The 15,204-nt window shown below is 48.7% G+C and overlaps 2 protein-coding genes across 3 annotated transcripts in view; both read left to right on the top strand.

Moving 5' to 3' along the window:
* The first annotated feature begins 341 nt into the window (after window positions 1–341).
* mansc1 (MANSC domain containing 1) lies at window positions 342–8,129 on the top strand. 2 transcript variants are annotated; one of them, XM_039660589.2, is made up of 5 exons: window positions 342–634; window positions 1,194–1,292; window positions 1,921–2,198; window positions 2,566–2,706; window positions 6,535–8,129. In XM_039660589.2, exons 3-5 carry the CDS (start codon window positions 1,961–1,963, stop codon window positions 7,482–7,484), a joined length of 1,329 nt encoding a protein of 442 aa, XP_039516523.2. In that variant the 5' UTR covers window positions 342–634; window positions 1,194–1,292; window positions 1,921–1,960; the 3' UTR covers window positions 7,485–8,129. The 2 variants fall into 2 exon arrangements, with proteins under 2 accessions (XP_039516523.2, XP_039516521.2); XM_039660587.2 differs by lacking the exon at window positions 1,194–1,292 and having other exon boundaries at window positions 343–634.
* A 1,218-nt stretch (window positions 8,130–9,347) lies between these two features.
* The window catches only part of lrp6 (low density lipoprotein receptor-related protein 6), a 23,421-nt gene continuing 17,564 nt past the window's right edge, over window positions 9,348–15,204 (top strand). The window contains exons 1-3 of the mRNA XM_089127112.1: window positions 9,348–9,741; window positions 11,696–12,095; window positions 14,796–14,999. Of these exons, the coding sequence (XP_088983238.1) occupies window positions 9,687–9,741; window positions 11,696–12,095; window positions 14,796–14,999 (659 nt within the window). The 5' untranslated portion in view covers window positions 9,348–9,686. The remainder of the gene's footprint in view (window positions 9,742–11,695; window positions 12,096–14,795; window positions 15,000–15,204) is intronic.

Genomic DNA, 15,204 nt, shown 5'->3' with positions numbered 1-15,204 from the left:
GGGTCACGTGGCCAACCTACGTTTTAATGTAGACCTTCAAACGGAAAAAATGGAAAAAGGGAATTTCAAAAAAAAAAAAAAAAAAAGAACGGGCCATTATTTGATTTTGTCATTTTTTGTTTTTGGATTCAGAACCAAAAATGGGAGAACGGCTCTTTTTTACCGTTTCTTTGTTTTTGGTTTGAAACGAAAAAAGGGTGGTTTCTCGTTAATTGGTTTTGTGGTTCAAAAAAAAAAATATCAAAACGTACACGGAACGTGTGATGTTTTCATCGCTGTCGTCACTCTCTCAGGTGTGTGTGTGTGTGTGTGTCTGTGTGTGTGTCGCCCTCTGGTGTTGCGCATGCGCCACTGCAGGATCGACAACACAATGCGCGCGCACGTCACATTTAAGAGTTCACAGTGACACTTAAATTAGAGCCACTGAAGGATGTTAGGGAATCGGGGTCTTCGGTGTGCTTATTTACTGCTTTTGGACATTTAGATCAGTGTGCATCTCAGATCAGTGTACGTGTGTGTGTGTGTGTGTGTGTGTGTGTGTGTGTGTGTGTGTGAGAGAGACAGCATCATCAGCATCATCCTCATCATCATCCCGCGGAGGACAAAGGCACAGAAATGGGTCACTGATCTCATGGTAAGTGACTGATCTGCATCACCGCTGAAGCTGCTCGAATAAAGAGAGATCACGCGTGTGTGTGTGTGTGTGTGTTTGTGCTCGAGGATCGCCTCTGTTTGTGTGATTGTGTGGAGTTTAGGTGTTTTCTCGACACACTTGCTCTAGATAACGGACCATTGACTGTCGCTCACTGCCTCTGCGCATCGAAGAACATCCGCGATCAGTGTGTGTGTGTGTGTGTGTGTGTGTGTGTGTGTCGCCATATAACCCCCGCGGCTTTAATAGGCTGATCGGCGGGTTCTGGTGTTTAGTGTTTCGTGTTTCATAAGGATTGCATCACGACACACACCGGACACTGCTCCCGTGATGCTCAGTCTCCATGGCGACCAGCATCACACCATCACATCCTCTTCATCTTCATCTTCATCACACACACGTCTGAATCACAGAAGCTTCGAGTGTGTATGAATACTGTGATGATCAATAATGAATAGTCGGCCCTGCTGATAGCAGAGGAGAAGGTGTGTGTGATTCCTGAGTGCTTTTATAACGTTCTGTGATAAACGTTCCTCGACAGGGACCAAAGGTTTGCCTGTGGAGATTCAGAGCGAGTGTGTGTGTGTGTGTGTGACTGGAAGGAATCAGATGGAGATCAGCCTTCACACACTCAACATCGGTCAGTCAACTCTTTATCTGCTATGATCCTGAATCACTTTTTGCTCATATTCATACGTTCATTGAGTTATTATTTCATATTCTCAGAGAAGACGAAACATTCTCAAAGTTATGATCAAACGTTCTTCCATGAATAGAGCGCTCCTTCAGAGTCATCTGCTCTTTAATAATGATCTCAGAGAATTAGAACAGAATCATTATTTATCCATCGCTCATGGAATGATTCTTCTGGAATGTTTCAGTTGATGTGTGTTTTAAATGTAACGCTTTTTAAATGATTCAAAAGTAACGTTCCATAATGTGTGAAGAACGATACAGTGTCACTGTTCCCGTAACGCTCACAGAACCGAGAAGAAACACTTTTACAACGTTCATGGAACATTCAGAAATAATATTTTCATAACTTAATGTGGTCGTTATCAAAAAGTTCTTCTGCTTGTTAGTTTGTTTTGTTCCAAATCATTGTGAACTAAGATGAGAAAACAAAATACTGTTTTATTTTCAGTTATCGCAGCAATGCACATTGACCTTGATATCGTATTTCACAAGAGCGGCTGACGGCTCGAGCTCTTTGGACTGCACTGTGTCTATCCAGAGGGTGATGAGATAAGGTGTTCTGCTGTCCTCAGGTGTGTGAGTTCCTCAGTTCCTCGATCCGTCAGCATCATCATGTGTGTGAGCTCGGGCCGGGTCCGGGCCTCGGTGTCGGTCCTGCTCGCGTGCCTCGTCCTGCAGGCCTGCGGGGCCCCGGAGCCCGACAGAGACACCTGCTACTCTCGCCAGCACCGAGACGTGGCCGTGAACACTCGCGCGGCTCTGGGTCAGCAGGGAACCGTGATGGAGGCGCTGGCGAAGCCGTCGGAGAAGGACTGTATACTCACCTGCTGCTCTGAGGACCTGAGGACAGGTAATGTTCCTCTCACACCGGAGGGCCCGGGTCAGGGGTCAGGGCTCCAGACTAACTGGTTTTGGAAGCGACAAAAAATCTGTATAATGAATTTTTAAGTCTACACGCCTCCACACATATATATATTCAAACGCTCATATCTATAGACTAAACACGTATTACTGCTGCCACCTATAATAGTAATTTAATATTTTTTTATTTTTAAATACAGTAAGTGTGAGTTTTCCTTCATCTTGAAACATTTCGTTTTATAAATGGGGACAATCTTTAAAGGTTATAAAAAATGTTTTAGTCATCGCATTAAAAATAAATTACATTTAAATATGATATTATATCGATGGGTTTCTTCACCATCCTCTTCCCGCAGGGGTGAAGTGTAACCTGGTGGTGTATAACCCGCCGGCCCGGCCCGGGGATCAGAACTGCCTGCTGTTCCACTGTGAGAGCGAGACGGACTGTCCGCTGACGCCGGCCAGCGCTGGAATCAACACCTACGACATATTCAAGGGTGAGAACGACAACAGCAGATCTCTTTGTGTTCAATTTAAAGGGTCAGAATGTAAGTTTCATGATAGATGTTCATGTCGGTCTTTCTTCTGTCGAAAAAGAAATTAAGAACACACTCCAGGGTTTCTCCATATAGTGTCTTCAATGGGGTCCAACGGGTCGAAGGTCAGATGTGAGTTTCAAAGTCTCGACACGATCCAGCCGAGGAATAAGAGTCTGATCTGGACAAACCAGCGACATTTACAACAAAACACACATTTATATACTTTATATCCACTAATGCTGGTCTTGCACTTGTGACACACATTACACAATCAGGGTGAAAGGTCAAGCGTGACAGGCGGAAGAACAGACCCAGTGTTTACAGAGCGAACACGCAACGACAAACGGCGTTTACAAAAAAAAAGGGGAAAAAACAATGTCAGACTATTTTGAAGTTGAAAATGAGATCTCCTATCCTACATTTTCCTCGTACGTCCGGTTAGAGACTTTATAAATGTCCGCTGGTTTGTCCAACTCTACCTCGGTAGCATCTACTTCTACAACAAAGGGCTTGCAAGGATCAGGGTGTTTAAGAATGGGAGCCGTAGTGAATACCGGTCCGAGAGTAATGGCGTGATCGGCACAGGTTTGAGATGTGAGAGGATGAGCTTTGGAACTGAAGGATGAATCTTGGTAAAAATGGGCCATTCCTCGTAATCTCTGTAGGTCTTAGCAGTCGTGAGGTGTAGGCCAGTGCACTACAGAGGTTCCTTTGGATTGATCCATTGACACCCCCTCTGGACTGATGATGTGTTGAACTTCACATTTGCTTATTATGTTGCGAGAGACGCTGGAGGACTTGATCAACATGGGTCGTAAAGGAGGGTGAATGAATACGCTAGAATATCGTCTATGAGGGCAATCACAAATTTTGTCTTAAGTGATCTGATGGATATGATTGAGCCACTGTAAAACAGAGAAACTAGAGATCCCATAGGCATAACACAGCACTCATAGTGGCTAGATGTGGTACTGAAGGCCATCTTGCACTCATCTCCTTCACATATGCGCAAGTTTGTACAAAACTGTGCATGACGGAGCTGGTCTAGGGCAGCAGGAACTGACGGACACCTGTGTTTGACCATACATTGGTTCAAGCCCTGATAATCCCTGAAACCAGCCGATGTAACGCCTCCTGTACATATTCTTTCATAGATTTTTGTTCAGTTAAAGTAAGTGGGTTGATTCGGGTGCGAGGGTGGTTCCAGGTATATTTTACGATCAAATGAGCGATGTGGAGGCAGGCCTGATGATTATCAGGGCTCTTCGTGGTGGCGGTAGCTATGGTTAGCTCTGGAAACAGAAGTGATTGTGGCGTAAGAAAGACCAGTGAGTTGTTTGTCTGCCCTGGACTGCTGGGGGTTGTGTATTTTCAACCAAGGAAGGCCTAGAATTTTGGGATGTTAGGTGTCTTGATCATGGACACCTCGACACTGGTCAGGTGGAACCAGGATTGAACCACCAACCTTCCAGTCTGCCTCTCCTGCCCTGCCACCCCTTCCGCCCCTGCCCTTCCGCTCCTGCCCTTCCGCCCCTGCCCTTCCGCCGTTGCCCTTCCTTCCGCCCCTGCCCTTCCGCCCCTGCCCTTCCGTCCCTGCCTCTCCTGCCCTTCCGCCCCTGCCCTTCCGTCCGCCCCTGCCCTTCCGCCCCTGCCCTTCCGTCCGCCCCTGCCCTTCCTTTCCTGCCTCTCCTGCCCTGCCACCCCTTCCGCCCCTGCCCTTCCGCCGTTGCCCTTCCTTCCGCCCCTGCCCTTCCGCCCCTGCCCTTCCGCCGTTGCCCTTCCTTCCGCCCCTGCCCTTCCGTCCCTGCCTCTCCTGCCCTTCCGCCCCTGCCCTTCCGTCCGCCCCTGCCCTTCCGCCCCTGCCCTTCCGTCCGCCCCTGCCCTTCCGCCCCTGCCCTTCCTTTCCTGCCTCTCCTGCCCTGCCACCCCTTCCGCCCCTGCCCTTCCGCCGTTGCCCTTCCTTCCGCCCCTGCCCTTCCGCCGTTGCCCTTCCTTCCGCCCCTGTCCTTCCGTCCCTGCCTCTCCTGCCCTTCCGCCCCTGCCCTTCCGTCCGCCCCTGCCCTGCCACCCCTTCCGCCCCTGCCCTTCCGCCCCTGCCCTTCCGCCGTTGCCCTTCCTTCCGCCCCTGCCCTTCCGTCCCTGCCTCTCCTGCCCTTCCGCCCCTGCCCTTCCGTCCGCCCCTGCCCTTCCGTCCCTGCCTCTCCTGCCCTGCCACCCCTTCCGCCCCTGCCCTTCCGCCCCTGCCCTTCCGCCGTTGCCCTTCCTTCCGCCCCTGCCCTTCCGTCCCTGCCTCTCCTGCCCTGCCACCCCTTCCGCCCCTGCCCTTCCGCCCCTGCCCTTCCGCCGTTGCCCTTCCTTCCGCCCCTGCCCTTCCACCCCTGCCCTTCCGCCCCTGCCCTTCCGCCCCTGCCCTTCCGCCCCTGCCCTTCCACCCCTGCCCTTCCGCCCCTGCCCTTCCGCCCCTGCCCTTCCGCCCCTGCCCTTCCACCCCTGCCCTTCCGCCCCTGCCCTTCCGCCCCTGCCCTTCCGCCGTTGCCCTTCCTTCCGCCCCTGCCCTTCCGCCGTTGCCCTTCCTTCCGCCCCTGCCCTTCCGCCCCTGCCCTTCCGTCCCTGCCTCTCCTGCCCTTCCGCCCCTGCCCTTCCGTCCGCCCCTGCCCTTCCGCCCCTGCCCTTCCGTCCGCCCCTGCCCTTCCGCCCCTGCCCTTCCTTTCCTGCCTCTCCTGCCCTGCCACCCCTTCCGCCCCTGCCCTTCCGCCGTTGCCCTTCCTTCCGCCCCTGCCCTTCCGCCCCTGCCCTTCCGCCGTTGCCCTTCCTTCCGCCCCTGCCCTTCCGTCCCTGCCTCTCCTGCCCTTCCGCCCCTGCCCTTCCGTCCGCCCCTGCCCTTCCGTCCCTGCCTCTCCTGCCCTGCCACCCCTTCCGCCCCTGCCCTTCCGCCGTTGCCCTTCCTTCCGCCCCTGCCCTTCCGTCCCTGCCTCTCCTGCCCTTCCGCCCCTGCCCTTCCGTCCGCCCCTGCCCTTCCGTCCCTGCCTCTCCTGCCCTGCCACCCCTTCCGCCCCTGCCCTTCCGCCCCTGCCCTTCCGCCGTTGCCCTTCCTTCCGCCCCTGCCCTTCCGTCCCTGCCTCTCCTGCCCTGCCACCCCTTCCGCCCCTGCCCTTCCACCCCTGCCCTTCCGCCCCTGCCCTTCCGCCCCTGCCCTTCCGCCCCTGCCCTTCCGCCCCTGCCCTTCCACCCCTGCCCTTCCGTCCCTGCCTCTCCTGCCCTGCCACCCCTTCCGCCCCTGCCCTTCCGCCCCTGCCCTTCTGCCCCTGCCCTTCCGCCCCTGCCCTTCCGCCGTTGCCCTTCCTTCCGCCCCTTCCTTCCGCCCCTGCCCTTCCTCCCCTGCCCTTCCACCCCTGCCCTTCCGCCCCTGCCCTTCCACCCCTGCCCTTCCGTCCCTGCCTCTCCTGCCCTGCCACCCCTTCCGCCCCTGCCCTTCCCCCGCTGCCCTTCCGCCCCTGCCCTTCCACCCCTGCCCTTCCGCCCCTGCCCTTCCGTCCCTGCCCTTCCGCCCCTGCCCTTCCGCCCCTGCCTCCCCTGCCGCCCCACCATTTTTCTGCTTTAGAACCTTATTGTAAACTGTTACCAAAATTGTATTAAAATAAATGACTATATTCATAGAAATAATGAAGAATCAAAGAATCAACATACTATAAGTAGGTGGGTGGTCTTTGAGTATATTGATCAAGAGTTTGATGCTGATGGTGTTTTGCTGATTTTTTTTTCTTGCAAATGTATTAATCACTTCAGGTTCAACTCATCCATTGGCTAAAGCAAATGGAAGAATAACAGCCAAGCCTGGACCCAGTGTACTGACAAAGATGACCCCGACCACAACAACACCCACAACAGCAACCATGACAACAACAACAACACCCACCACAACAACAACACCCACAACAACAACAACCACCACAACAACACCAACAACAACACCTACAACAACAACTCCGACCACCACACCGCTGACCAGCACCAGCACTAGCACTGAAGAACTGCTGACTGGGTCAGAACCATACCTGATGCTTGTAACCCTCGCTATGACAACCGCACATGTTGCCACGACAACCACACCCATTGACACGACAACCACTACCACTACACAGTCCACCACTACAACCACAACAACAACCACAACAACAGCTAAAGGCACCAGCACTAAAGCCCCGCGGCCTCCGACCAAACCCAACAGAGTCCGAAAACTGGGCAAACCTTCCAGACCAGAACCACATCCAGTGAAGCCCGTCCGAGCGACCGCCAGCCCGACAACCACCGGCACACACACACCAGCGACTGCTACAACCACAAGAGCTACAACCACCACAACTACACCCACAACAACCACCACAACTACACCCACAACTACACCCACAACAACTATTACAACTACACCCACAACAACTATTACAACTACGACAACAACTACAACAACTGTAACTACACCTGCAGCCGCGGCTCCGCCCGCTGAGCCCGAGAGCGAGTCGAGGCGCCGGGGCTTCGGTGCTCCTGCCGGCGGCCCGGTCCCGGGGAGGCCCAAGGTGTCTCGGGTGATGTGGAAGAACAGCCTGGTGGCCATCGTGGTGCTCACACTGCTCTTCCTCGTGCTCATCCTCGCTCTGGTGGCCCGGAAGGCCATGGAGTCCTTCGACAGGCGGCACTACACTCGGCTGGAGCTCAACGACCTGCACTATGAGGTGTAGCACACTGACACTCTGCTCTGGAGGAGTGTGCCGCCTCACCCAGAGAAAAGATTTGTATTTTGATATATTTAGGCTGGTTTGGTTTCCACAGTTCGAGGAGAGCAATAAAAAGCAATACACTGAACTCAGGTCGCCTCAAATGATGAAACGAAGGCTGAGATCTTGAACAGCTTCGCCACTTTCTTTCTTTCTCTCTCACCGAGCGTTTCTTGTCAGCAAACATCATGAACGCGTTCTGTTGTAAGAAGCACCTCACGGGTCCCGAGAGCGGCTGTGCTTCACTGCTCACTAGTGTAGTCGTGCACTTGTTAGTGTGTCACATGACAGCTGGAGAGATTCACACACACACACACACACTTCATGTTTTCAGTGGAAGTGAACGAGTGTTTGTTTGTAGTTCACTGCTTTCCTCTGTGTGATCGTCCAGGCGGTGGCAGGGGTCAGGCGTTTATTTCACAGCATGATCCACTGAAATCTGTCCAGTTCACTCTTAAGTTTTAATCTTATTCTGCTTCTGTATTTTCTAATCTGTTAGTATATGTTGGTGGTACATTTTTTGGTGAGTCTGGGCTTTTACAGACACCTTGAGATTAATGTGATGGTTTTGTTTCTCCTGCAAGAAATAAAAAGGGGTCTTTTTCAATATCTACAAGGTTTCTTATTACGTTTCATCTGCACGAGTTACCATAAACAGCACAACAGTTAACGACAGGCATGTTTCAAAAGCTCATTTAAAATCTGATCCAAACTAAATCTCAAAACTAGTGACTGATGAGTGTTTTACTGGCCGGTGTTGACGATCAATTAAAACTTCTATTTATCAAGGACACATTAAATTGATTAAAAGTGACAGTAAAGACATTTATATCCAGAGAGCATACATATCCAGGCCATCTGTGGCACATATGGCTCGGTTCTGGCCCAGATGAGGCCCGGATATGAATGTTATTGCCACACTCGGGTTTGCTACGCGAGCAGAGGAATGTGGCAGATGTCATTTGCAATCTGGGTAATGTTCGAAATTGTATATCAAATAAATAAGTTCTTTTGAACTTTCCTTTCATCAAAGAATCCTGAGAAATAAAATATGACATTGATAATAATCATAAATGTTTCTTGAGCATCAAATCCTCATATTAGAGTGATTTCTGAAGGATCATGTGACACTGAAGACTGGAGTAATGATGATAAATTCAGCTTTATTCCACTTTACTATACATGCACATAGAAAAGTAAAATTGAATATTTATGATAAAGCTATTAGCAAGATAAATACATTCTACAATACTTTCAGAAATACATTATAGACTATTTCGCTGACATTCTCATTAAAATATTATAAATAAAATGTTCAAAAGATACAGTCAATCTTCAAACATTATGATGACGTTACTTTTAAATCTGAACGTTCTGAAAACGGGATCAACATTTAAAAAGCAAAAACGTTCCATGATCGATACATGTTGTACAAACGTTTTGAGAACATCAGGCATTCAAATAACTGATAACTTTGAACGAACGGTCTATTAATGTTACAGGAATAATGTTTGTTCATAACTTTGAGAGAACCTTAAAAGAACGGACCCGTTTGCTGGGATGGAATAATATGTAGTATAAAATCCCTGCAAGTGATATTAACAAATCACAAAAAAAAGTGCTTAGACTGAGAGAGAGTCTTAAAAGCGCAATATTCGGTGATTTTGAAGAATAAATGAGAGACAATGACCAATAGGTGAGTATTAATGAAGTGTAATTCATTGCCGTTGCTTTGTGTTGTTTTGTGTTTCGGGCCGCAGCACGAACCACTGCGTGAAAAAGTAGTCCCATTGGAATGCGCTTCACTGCTTTTATCCACGCGTCCACGACGCTCGCGACGCTCCACTTCCCACATTATACAGTCTGTTCTGCGTCTCTACCGCACTATGGTCCGATATAGAGAAAGAGCGTGTCTTGAATGAGATGAAACACAACAATAGTGAGTGAGTGAGAGTGACGGAGCACTGGGATCGGGAGAGCCGGCGGAAGGGTTTGGAAGCGTCCGGGCATTTTCCCTGCGAGCGGAAGGAGACGCACGGACTCACTGAAACACTGAAACAATCAAATCGATGAAAAACCGCAACGGAGAATCAACGCGAAGAATCCGAATCCCAGACACACGCAGCCGGAGCGATGCGAGCGAAGCGGCGCGGCTGAGCGTTGAAGATGTGTGCCGCACTACAGAGTCTCTTACTGTGTACTTTGTGTTTGCAGATACGGGGTGAGTTTCATTTACGGCGCTCGATTTGTTCACGAATCGCGCTGATCTAATGATTCTCTGGATCGAATCTCTGTAATTACAGGCGCGCGCCCGTGTGTGTGTGAGAGAGAATCAATCTTGTTGTTTCGTGAAGTGTGAATCAGTGCTGTTGTGTATAGTGTGTCGATGCTGATCTGTATCGTTGGAGCTGTAGAATGTGTAACGTGTTTGTTTTGTTGTTTGTGCTCGTGTTCTTGTTTTGAGAACCGCGGCCGTGTGAATCTTTCACTCGTTCACATCAAACTCGCTCGTTTTCAGCCGCAGCAGCAAAACCCCTCGAGTATATCAGTGATTTATCGTCATTTATGTGTCCTGTGAGAGAGTTGTGTGTGAAAGCAGCTCTTCTCTTTGAGTTTGTGAAGTTACAATACACACTCAAACTGCAGCTCAGTTCGATTCTTTCGAGGGTTTGTGTTCGGTTCGCTCTTGTGTGTGTGATTCACTCTTAAAAATAAAGGTTCTTCTTTGATACTGATGGTTCCAAGAATACCCTTTAAAATCGTTTCATTGCATTAAATAATCTTACAGTGATGTAAAATGGGTTTAGGTTTATTAAAACGCTCTTCACGGTTAGAAAAAATGGTTACGTTTTGAGAAATGGTCATTGAAAACCCAAAATGGTTCTTCTGTGGTGAGAAGAGAAACACTTTCTTTGGCCACGAAGTGAGTTGCTAGTGTTGGTAAACAGTGCTGTGTGTAACAGCTGTCCAGTGAGACACAAAACCACCAATCCAAATCCCGAAGGAGTGTGTAAAGGACCAGCTGAGAGGTTGACATGATCCGAGGCCAAGCAATAAGTGTCCAGAAATCTCCATATTCCCAGTTTGTGCTCTGGCTCGGGCTTCAGTCACTGCTCAGAGTTTCTAAATATTTGAGAAAGGAAATTCCCCGTGTTAGGAAAACAGGCTGGAGGTTGTGCCGGTGTTTCTGCGGTCGATGTGTCAAATTGAGGTTTGATTTTCTGCCAGATCCCCGTGGAGTCGCCGCTCCATCCCCGGGTCTGCAGGAACACACGCGGGATCCTCTTCTCTACAGGAGCAGGATTACTGTGTGGACTTACTGGTGTCCTGCTGATGCTATCCGGAGTGAATTCGGATAATATTCTACAATATTATTGATCTCCTGCATTGACCCCATTATATGAGAACTGCATCATGAGCTGACTGGATGCTATTTTCTTCTGGAAACAAACTTTGTTGCATCATTATTATGATCTCTGTAAAGCTGCTCTGAAACACTGTGCCGTAAAAAGCCTTGATTCGTTCCCAAATCTGCTAAACATGCATCCTAATGTCTGAAAGGCACGCTATGTAAGATTTTTGGATTCAAATATCCAAAAACCACTTGAACGATGCTATTTTTTTTGTTGATTTAAATTTTTTCCAAGAATGTATAAATCCAGAGAAATACCCAGGACACGGCGCCTTTCGATGACATCACACCCGGGTTTATTTAGTAGAAACCATGGAAACAGCAGACGCTTTAATCTCGGATGTGTGTTATGAGCCGGTGAGCAGCTGTTGGATGCGTTCATACACAGAAAACGAATCATTGTTTAACAGCTCAACACAGTTCTCTTTCTGTTTAAATCTCGTTTTCTTGATTTACCGCGAGTACCAGGTTTTACCATGCCTAGCATCGTTAGCTCACGGTGGTGTGTCGTAGCAGCCGGTGAGCGAACACACTCAGATGTGTGTGTGATAAACAGCGCTGTTTCCCCATGCAGCAGATAAAAGCTCTCGAGTCGCGCTCGTCGCTCACACACACACACAAGCGGCGCATCTTTCAGAGAGGACACGTTTAAGGATGTTTAGTGTTGGAAAACAAGCCCGATTGAGTTCTTTTCACACCTGAATATGTTTTCAGAATCGTTCTGTTTGACCTCTGACCCCCCCCCCCCCCCTCTCTCTCTCAGGCCTGCCGCTGCTTCTGTACGCTAACCGGCGTGACCTGCGCTTGGTGGACGCGGCTCACGGGCGAGCGAACGCTACGGTGGTGATGGGCGGCCTGGAGGACGCGGCGGCGCTGGATTACGTGTTCGCGCAGGATCTGATCTACTGGAGCGACGTGAGCGAGGAGTCCATCAAACGCACGCGCTTCAACGGCTCCACGCCAAGCGGCGCTCCCTCCACCGTCGTGTCCAACCTAGCCTCCCCCGACGGCCTGGCCTGCGACTGGATCGGGAACAAGCTCTACTGGACCGACTCCGAGACCAACCGGGTGGAGGTGTCGGAGCTGGACGGCGCGCACCGGAAGGTGTTGTTCTGGCAGGACCTGGACCAGCCGAGGGCCATCGCTCTGGACCCGGCGCGCGGGTGAGTGGGCTGAGCTACGGCGGCCCTCGCGAGTCGGAAGGGGCGGGGTCACGGGTCACTGTTCTGACTGCAGTAGCATGTCACTCTCTCGGCGTCTTACGACAGTTCCCAGACCAGCGATTTATAGATTATCATGTACGACTTGAAGATACACACACACACAAGCTCCGCCCACTGTGCCAGGAACAGCAGCTCATTTGCATTTAAAGGGACACACACAAAACTACACGGTTTCGCTCACCCTCAAAAAGGGGCAATTTTAACTTGCTGTTCAAAATTATCTTTGAGCTAAAACTTCTCACACACACACACACACACACACGCACACACGCACGCTCAGGGGCAACAGAGACTTATTCTACATCTTATGAAAAGGGGCATTTTTCCACCATTTAATATAATAAATAAAACCCCTTAATTCATGTAATAATCTTTTATTTTTGTTCTGATTATTAATATAGTTAAAGTGAAAGAAATTGAATTTTTAGGTACGTTTAGCAAAAAGTCATAATACATATATTACTTTTAAATACGAGCATGTCAAATATCAAATTATGCTTTTATCATATTTGCAATGATCATGATTGGAGAAAGAAGATGCAAATGTACTGCTTGTGAACTTCTGATTTAAATCTCAATCTAAAAACATGAAATCATCCAGATGACAAACAGTGTGCCAAAGCATCGTATAGACGGTGAAAAGCGTTCTCCCTAATCATCTCGGATCGCTGTATGCTAAGATAACTAAAAAAAACCCTAGAATGCGAACTGTTTAAATTCACAGTCTATAGCTTCGGGTATAGACTAGTGTATGAAGATTAACGGTCATTATAAGCGTAGTTCTTCTATAATAGTGATTTGTACTCGGGCACTGGGGCGGTCCCCCGTGAAGCGCCGGCTGGGGCCTCGTCTCCGCGTCGGGAGCGGGCGTGCTGCGGCTTGTCTCCTGGATGTTTATGTTTCGCAGGCCGGTAGTTACAGGCTGGAACGAGACGCTCCTCGTGTTGTGTAGACGTTTACAGTCTCGGGTCCCGCTGAGCGCAGCTCGTCACCGTCACCGCTCCTGTGTGAATATACAGCTGAGTTTATCATCATTACTCCAGTCTTCAGTGTCACATGACCCTTCACAAATCACTCTAATATGAGGATCAAGACACAGTTATGATTATTATCAGTGTTGGACACCGTTTAAAAGTTCAGAATGTTTATATTTCGGGATTATTTGATGAATCGAAAGTTCAAAAGAACAGCATTTATCTGAAAAAGAAGCTTTTAAGAATTTTTATTTATAAATAAAAAAAATAGGGCTAAATAAATAAATTAAATACACACACATCCATGTAGATATTTAAGAAAGATAATGCATAAAATATTTATTTTTTATATATAATTATTATTATATATAAATCTATAAACATGAAAATATTTTTTTAAATATATAAGAGCATCTGTGTATTTATATATGTAAAATAATTATACACAGTGCACCCACATATATTATGTAAACACAAACATTTATTTTGGATGCGATTAATCGTTTGACAGCCCTAAAAAAAAATCAATAGTTTTTCCATCACGGATGAATTAAATTGATCCAAAGTGACAGTAAAGACATTTATAGTGTTACAAAAGCTTCTATTGCAGACAAATTCTGTTCTTTTGAACTTTCTATTCATCAAAGATCCTGAAATAAAAGTGTAAATATCTGTGTTCAACACTGATAATAATAAAATATTAGAGTGATTTGTGAAGGGTCATGTGACACTGAAGACTGGAGTTTATTAAACTGTTTTTATTTTGATGTTTTTAGTAAAATAAACAGTGAGCAGAAGAGACTTCTTAAAAAAGAAAAAGAAAAATCTCACTGATCCAAATCTTCTGAGCGGCAGTGTGTGTGCGGTGAAGCATGACACACACACACACACACACACACACACGAGGGAAAGTATCGTGCTGTTGTAAGCCATAAAAAGGTTGACATTTAGATATGAAATTACGCCGCATTAAGTCATGTTTATAAGATGAAAGGCAGGATTGTGGTGTGTCAGTTTCAGCTCTTTATAATTATGACCTTTTCAGGACTTTTTAATGTTGTCTAATTTCTGTCAGTTATGGGGTTTTTCCGTTTGATAATGTTGTTTTGGGCTCTAGAATAGCGCTCAGAGTCTGCAGCCGTCACTCCTCAGGCCTGATGGGAACGAGTGTGTGTGTGTGTGTGTGTGACGTCACACGTGCGGCCAGGGGAGTGTGTGTAACCCGAGCCGCGGGCTTTATCAGGAGGCATGATGGGTAATCCTGAGCTTGACCAACACAGGCGCTTTTGTTCTGGCCTGAGGTCGGAGGTCAGAGGTCGAGGGAGTGGGTTTGTGCTGGTTTGACGCACCTGAAGTGATGACATCACTGACCAGCACCTGTCAATCATCAGGTCATGTGATCCTTCAGGTTTGTGCGCATTGAAATGAGATTGTTCAGATCTCTGGAAACAAGCTGATCGTCCGAGAGTGTGAGTTACCCAGCATGCAGTGCGTCTGAACATCGAGTCGCACACTGTGATCTGACCAATAATCCAACAGTTAAAAACTCTTTGTTTTTAGTGTGTGTGTGTTAGAGAGAGAGAGAGAGAGAGAGAGTGTGTGTTCATGTACTGGACGGATGGGTGAGGTGCCGAAGATAAACGTGTGTGTGTGTGTGTGTGTTCAGGTTCATGTACTGGACGGACTGGGGCGAGGTGCCGAAGATCGAGCGCGCGGGGATGGATGGGACTCTCCGCTCTGTGATCATCGACTCCGACATCTACTGGCCCAACGGCCTCACACTCGACTACACACACACACAGCAGAAGCTCTACTGGGCCGACGCCAAGTTCAACTTCATCCACCGCTGCAACCTGGACGGGTCCGGCAGGTGCGACACACACACACACACACACACACACACACACACACACACACACACACACACACACACCTCACCTCACCTCACTACAGCTCTCTCTCACACACACACACACACACACACACACACACCTCACCTCACCTCACTACAGCTCTCTCTCACTCACACACACACACACACACACACACACACACACACACACACACCTCACCTC

Source organism: Pimephales promelas, chromosome 24 (assembly GCF_988280905.1).
Source record: "Pimephales promelas chromosome 24, fPimPro1.hap1.1, whole genome shotgun sequence".
Lineage (NCBI taxonomy): Eukaryota > Metazoa > Chordata > Actinopteri > Cypriniformes > Leuciscidae > Pimephales > Pimephales promelas.
The sequence above is the reverse complement of the archived record's forward strand: the minus strand, read 5'-3'. Positions and strand labels throughout refer to the sequence as shown.

What these genes read in the sequence shown, in the direction of transcription:
- mansc1 (XM_039660589.2), top strand. Translation starts at nt 1,961, where the DNA reads ATGTGTGTGAGCTCGGGCCGGGTCCGGGCCTCGGTGTCGGTCCTGCTC. An exon ending in CTCTGAGGACCTGAGGACAG is followed by an intron (nt 2,199 to 2,565) that starts GTAATGTTCCTC and finishes CTCTTCCCGCAG; the next exon opens with GGGTGAAGTGTAACCTGGTG. An exon ending in CACCTACGACATATTCAAGG is followed by an intron (nt 2,707 to 6,534) that starts GTGAGAACGACA and finishes TAATCACTTCAG; the next exon opens with GTTCAACTCATCCATTGGCT.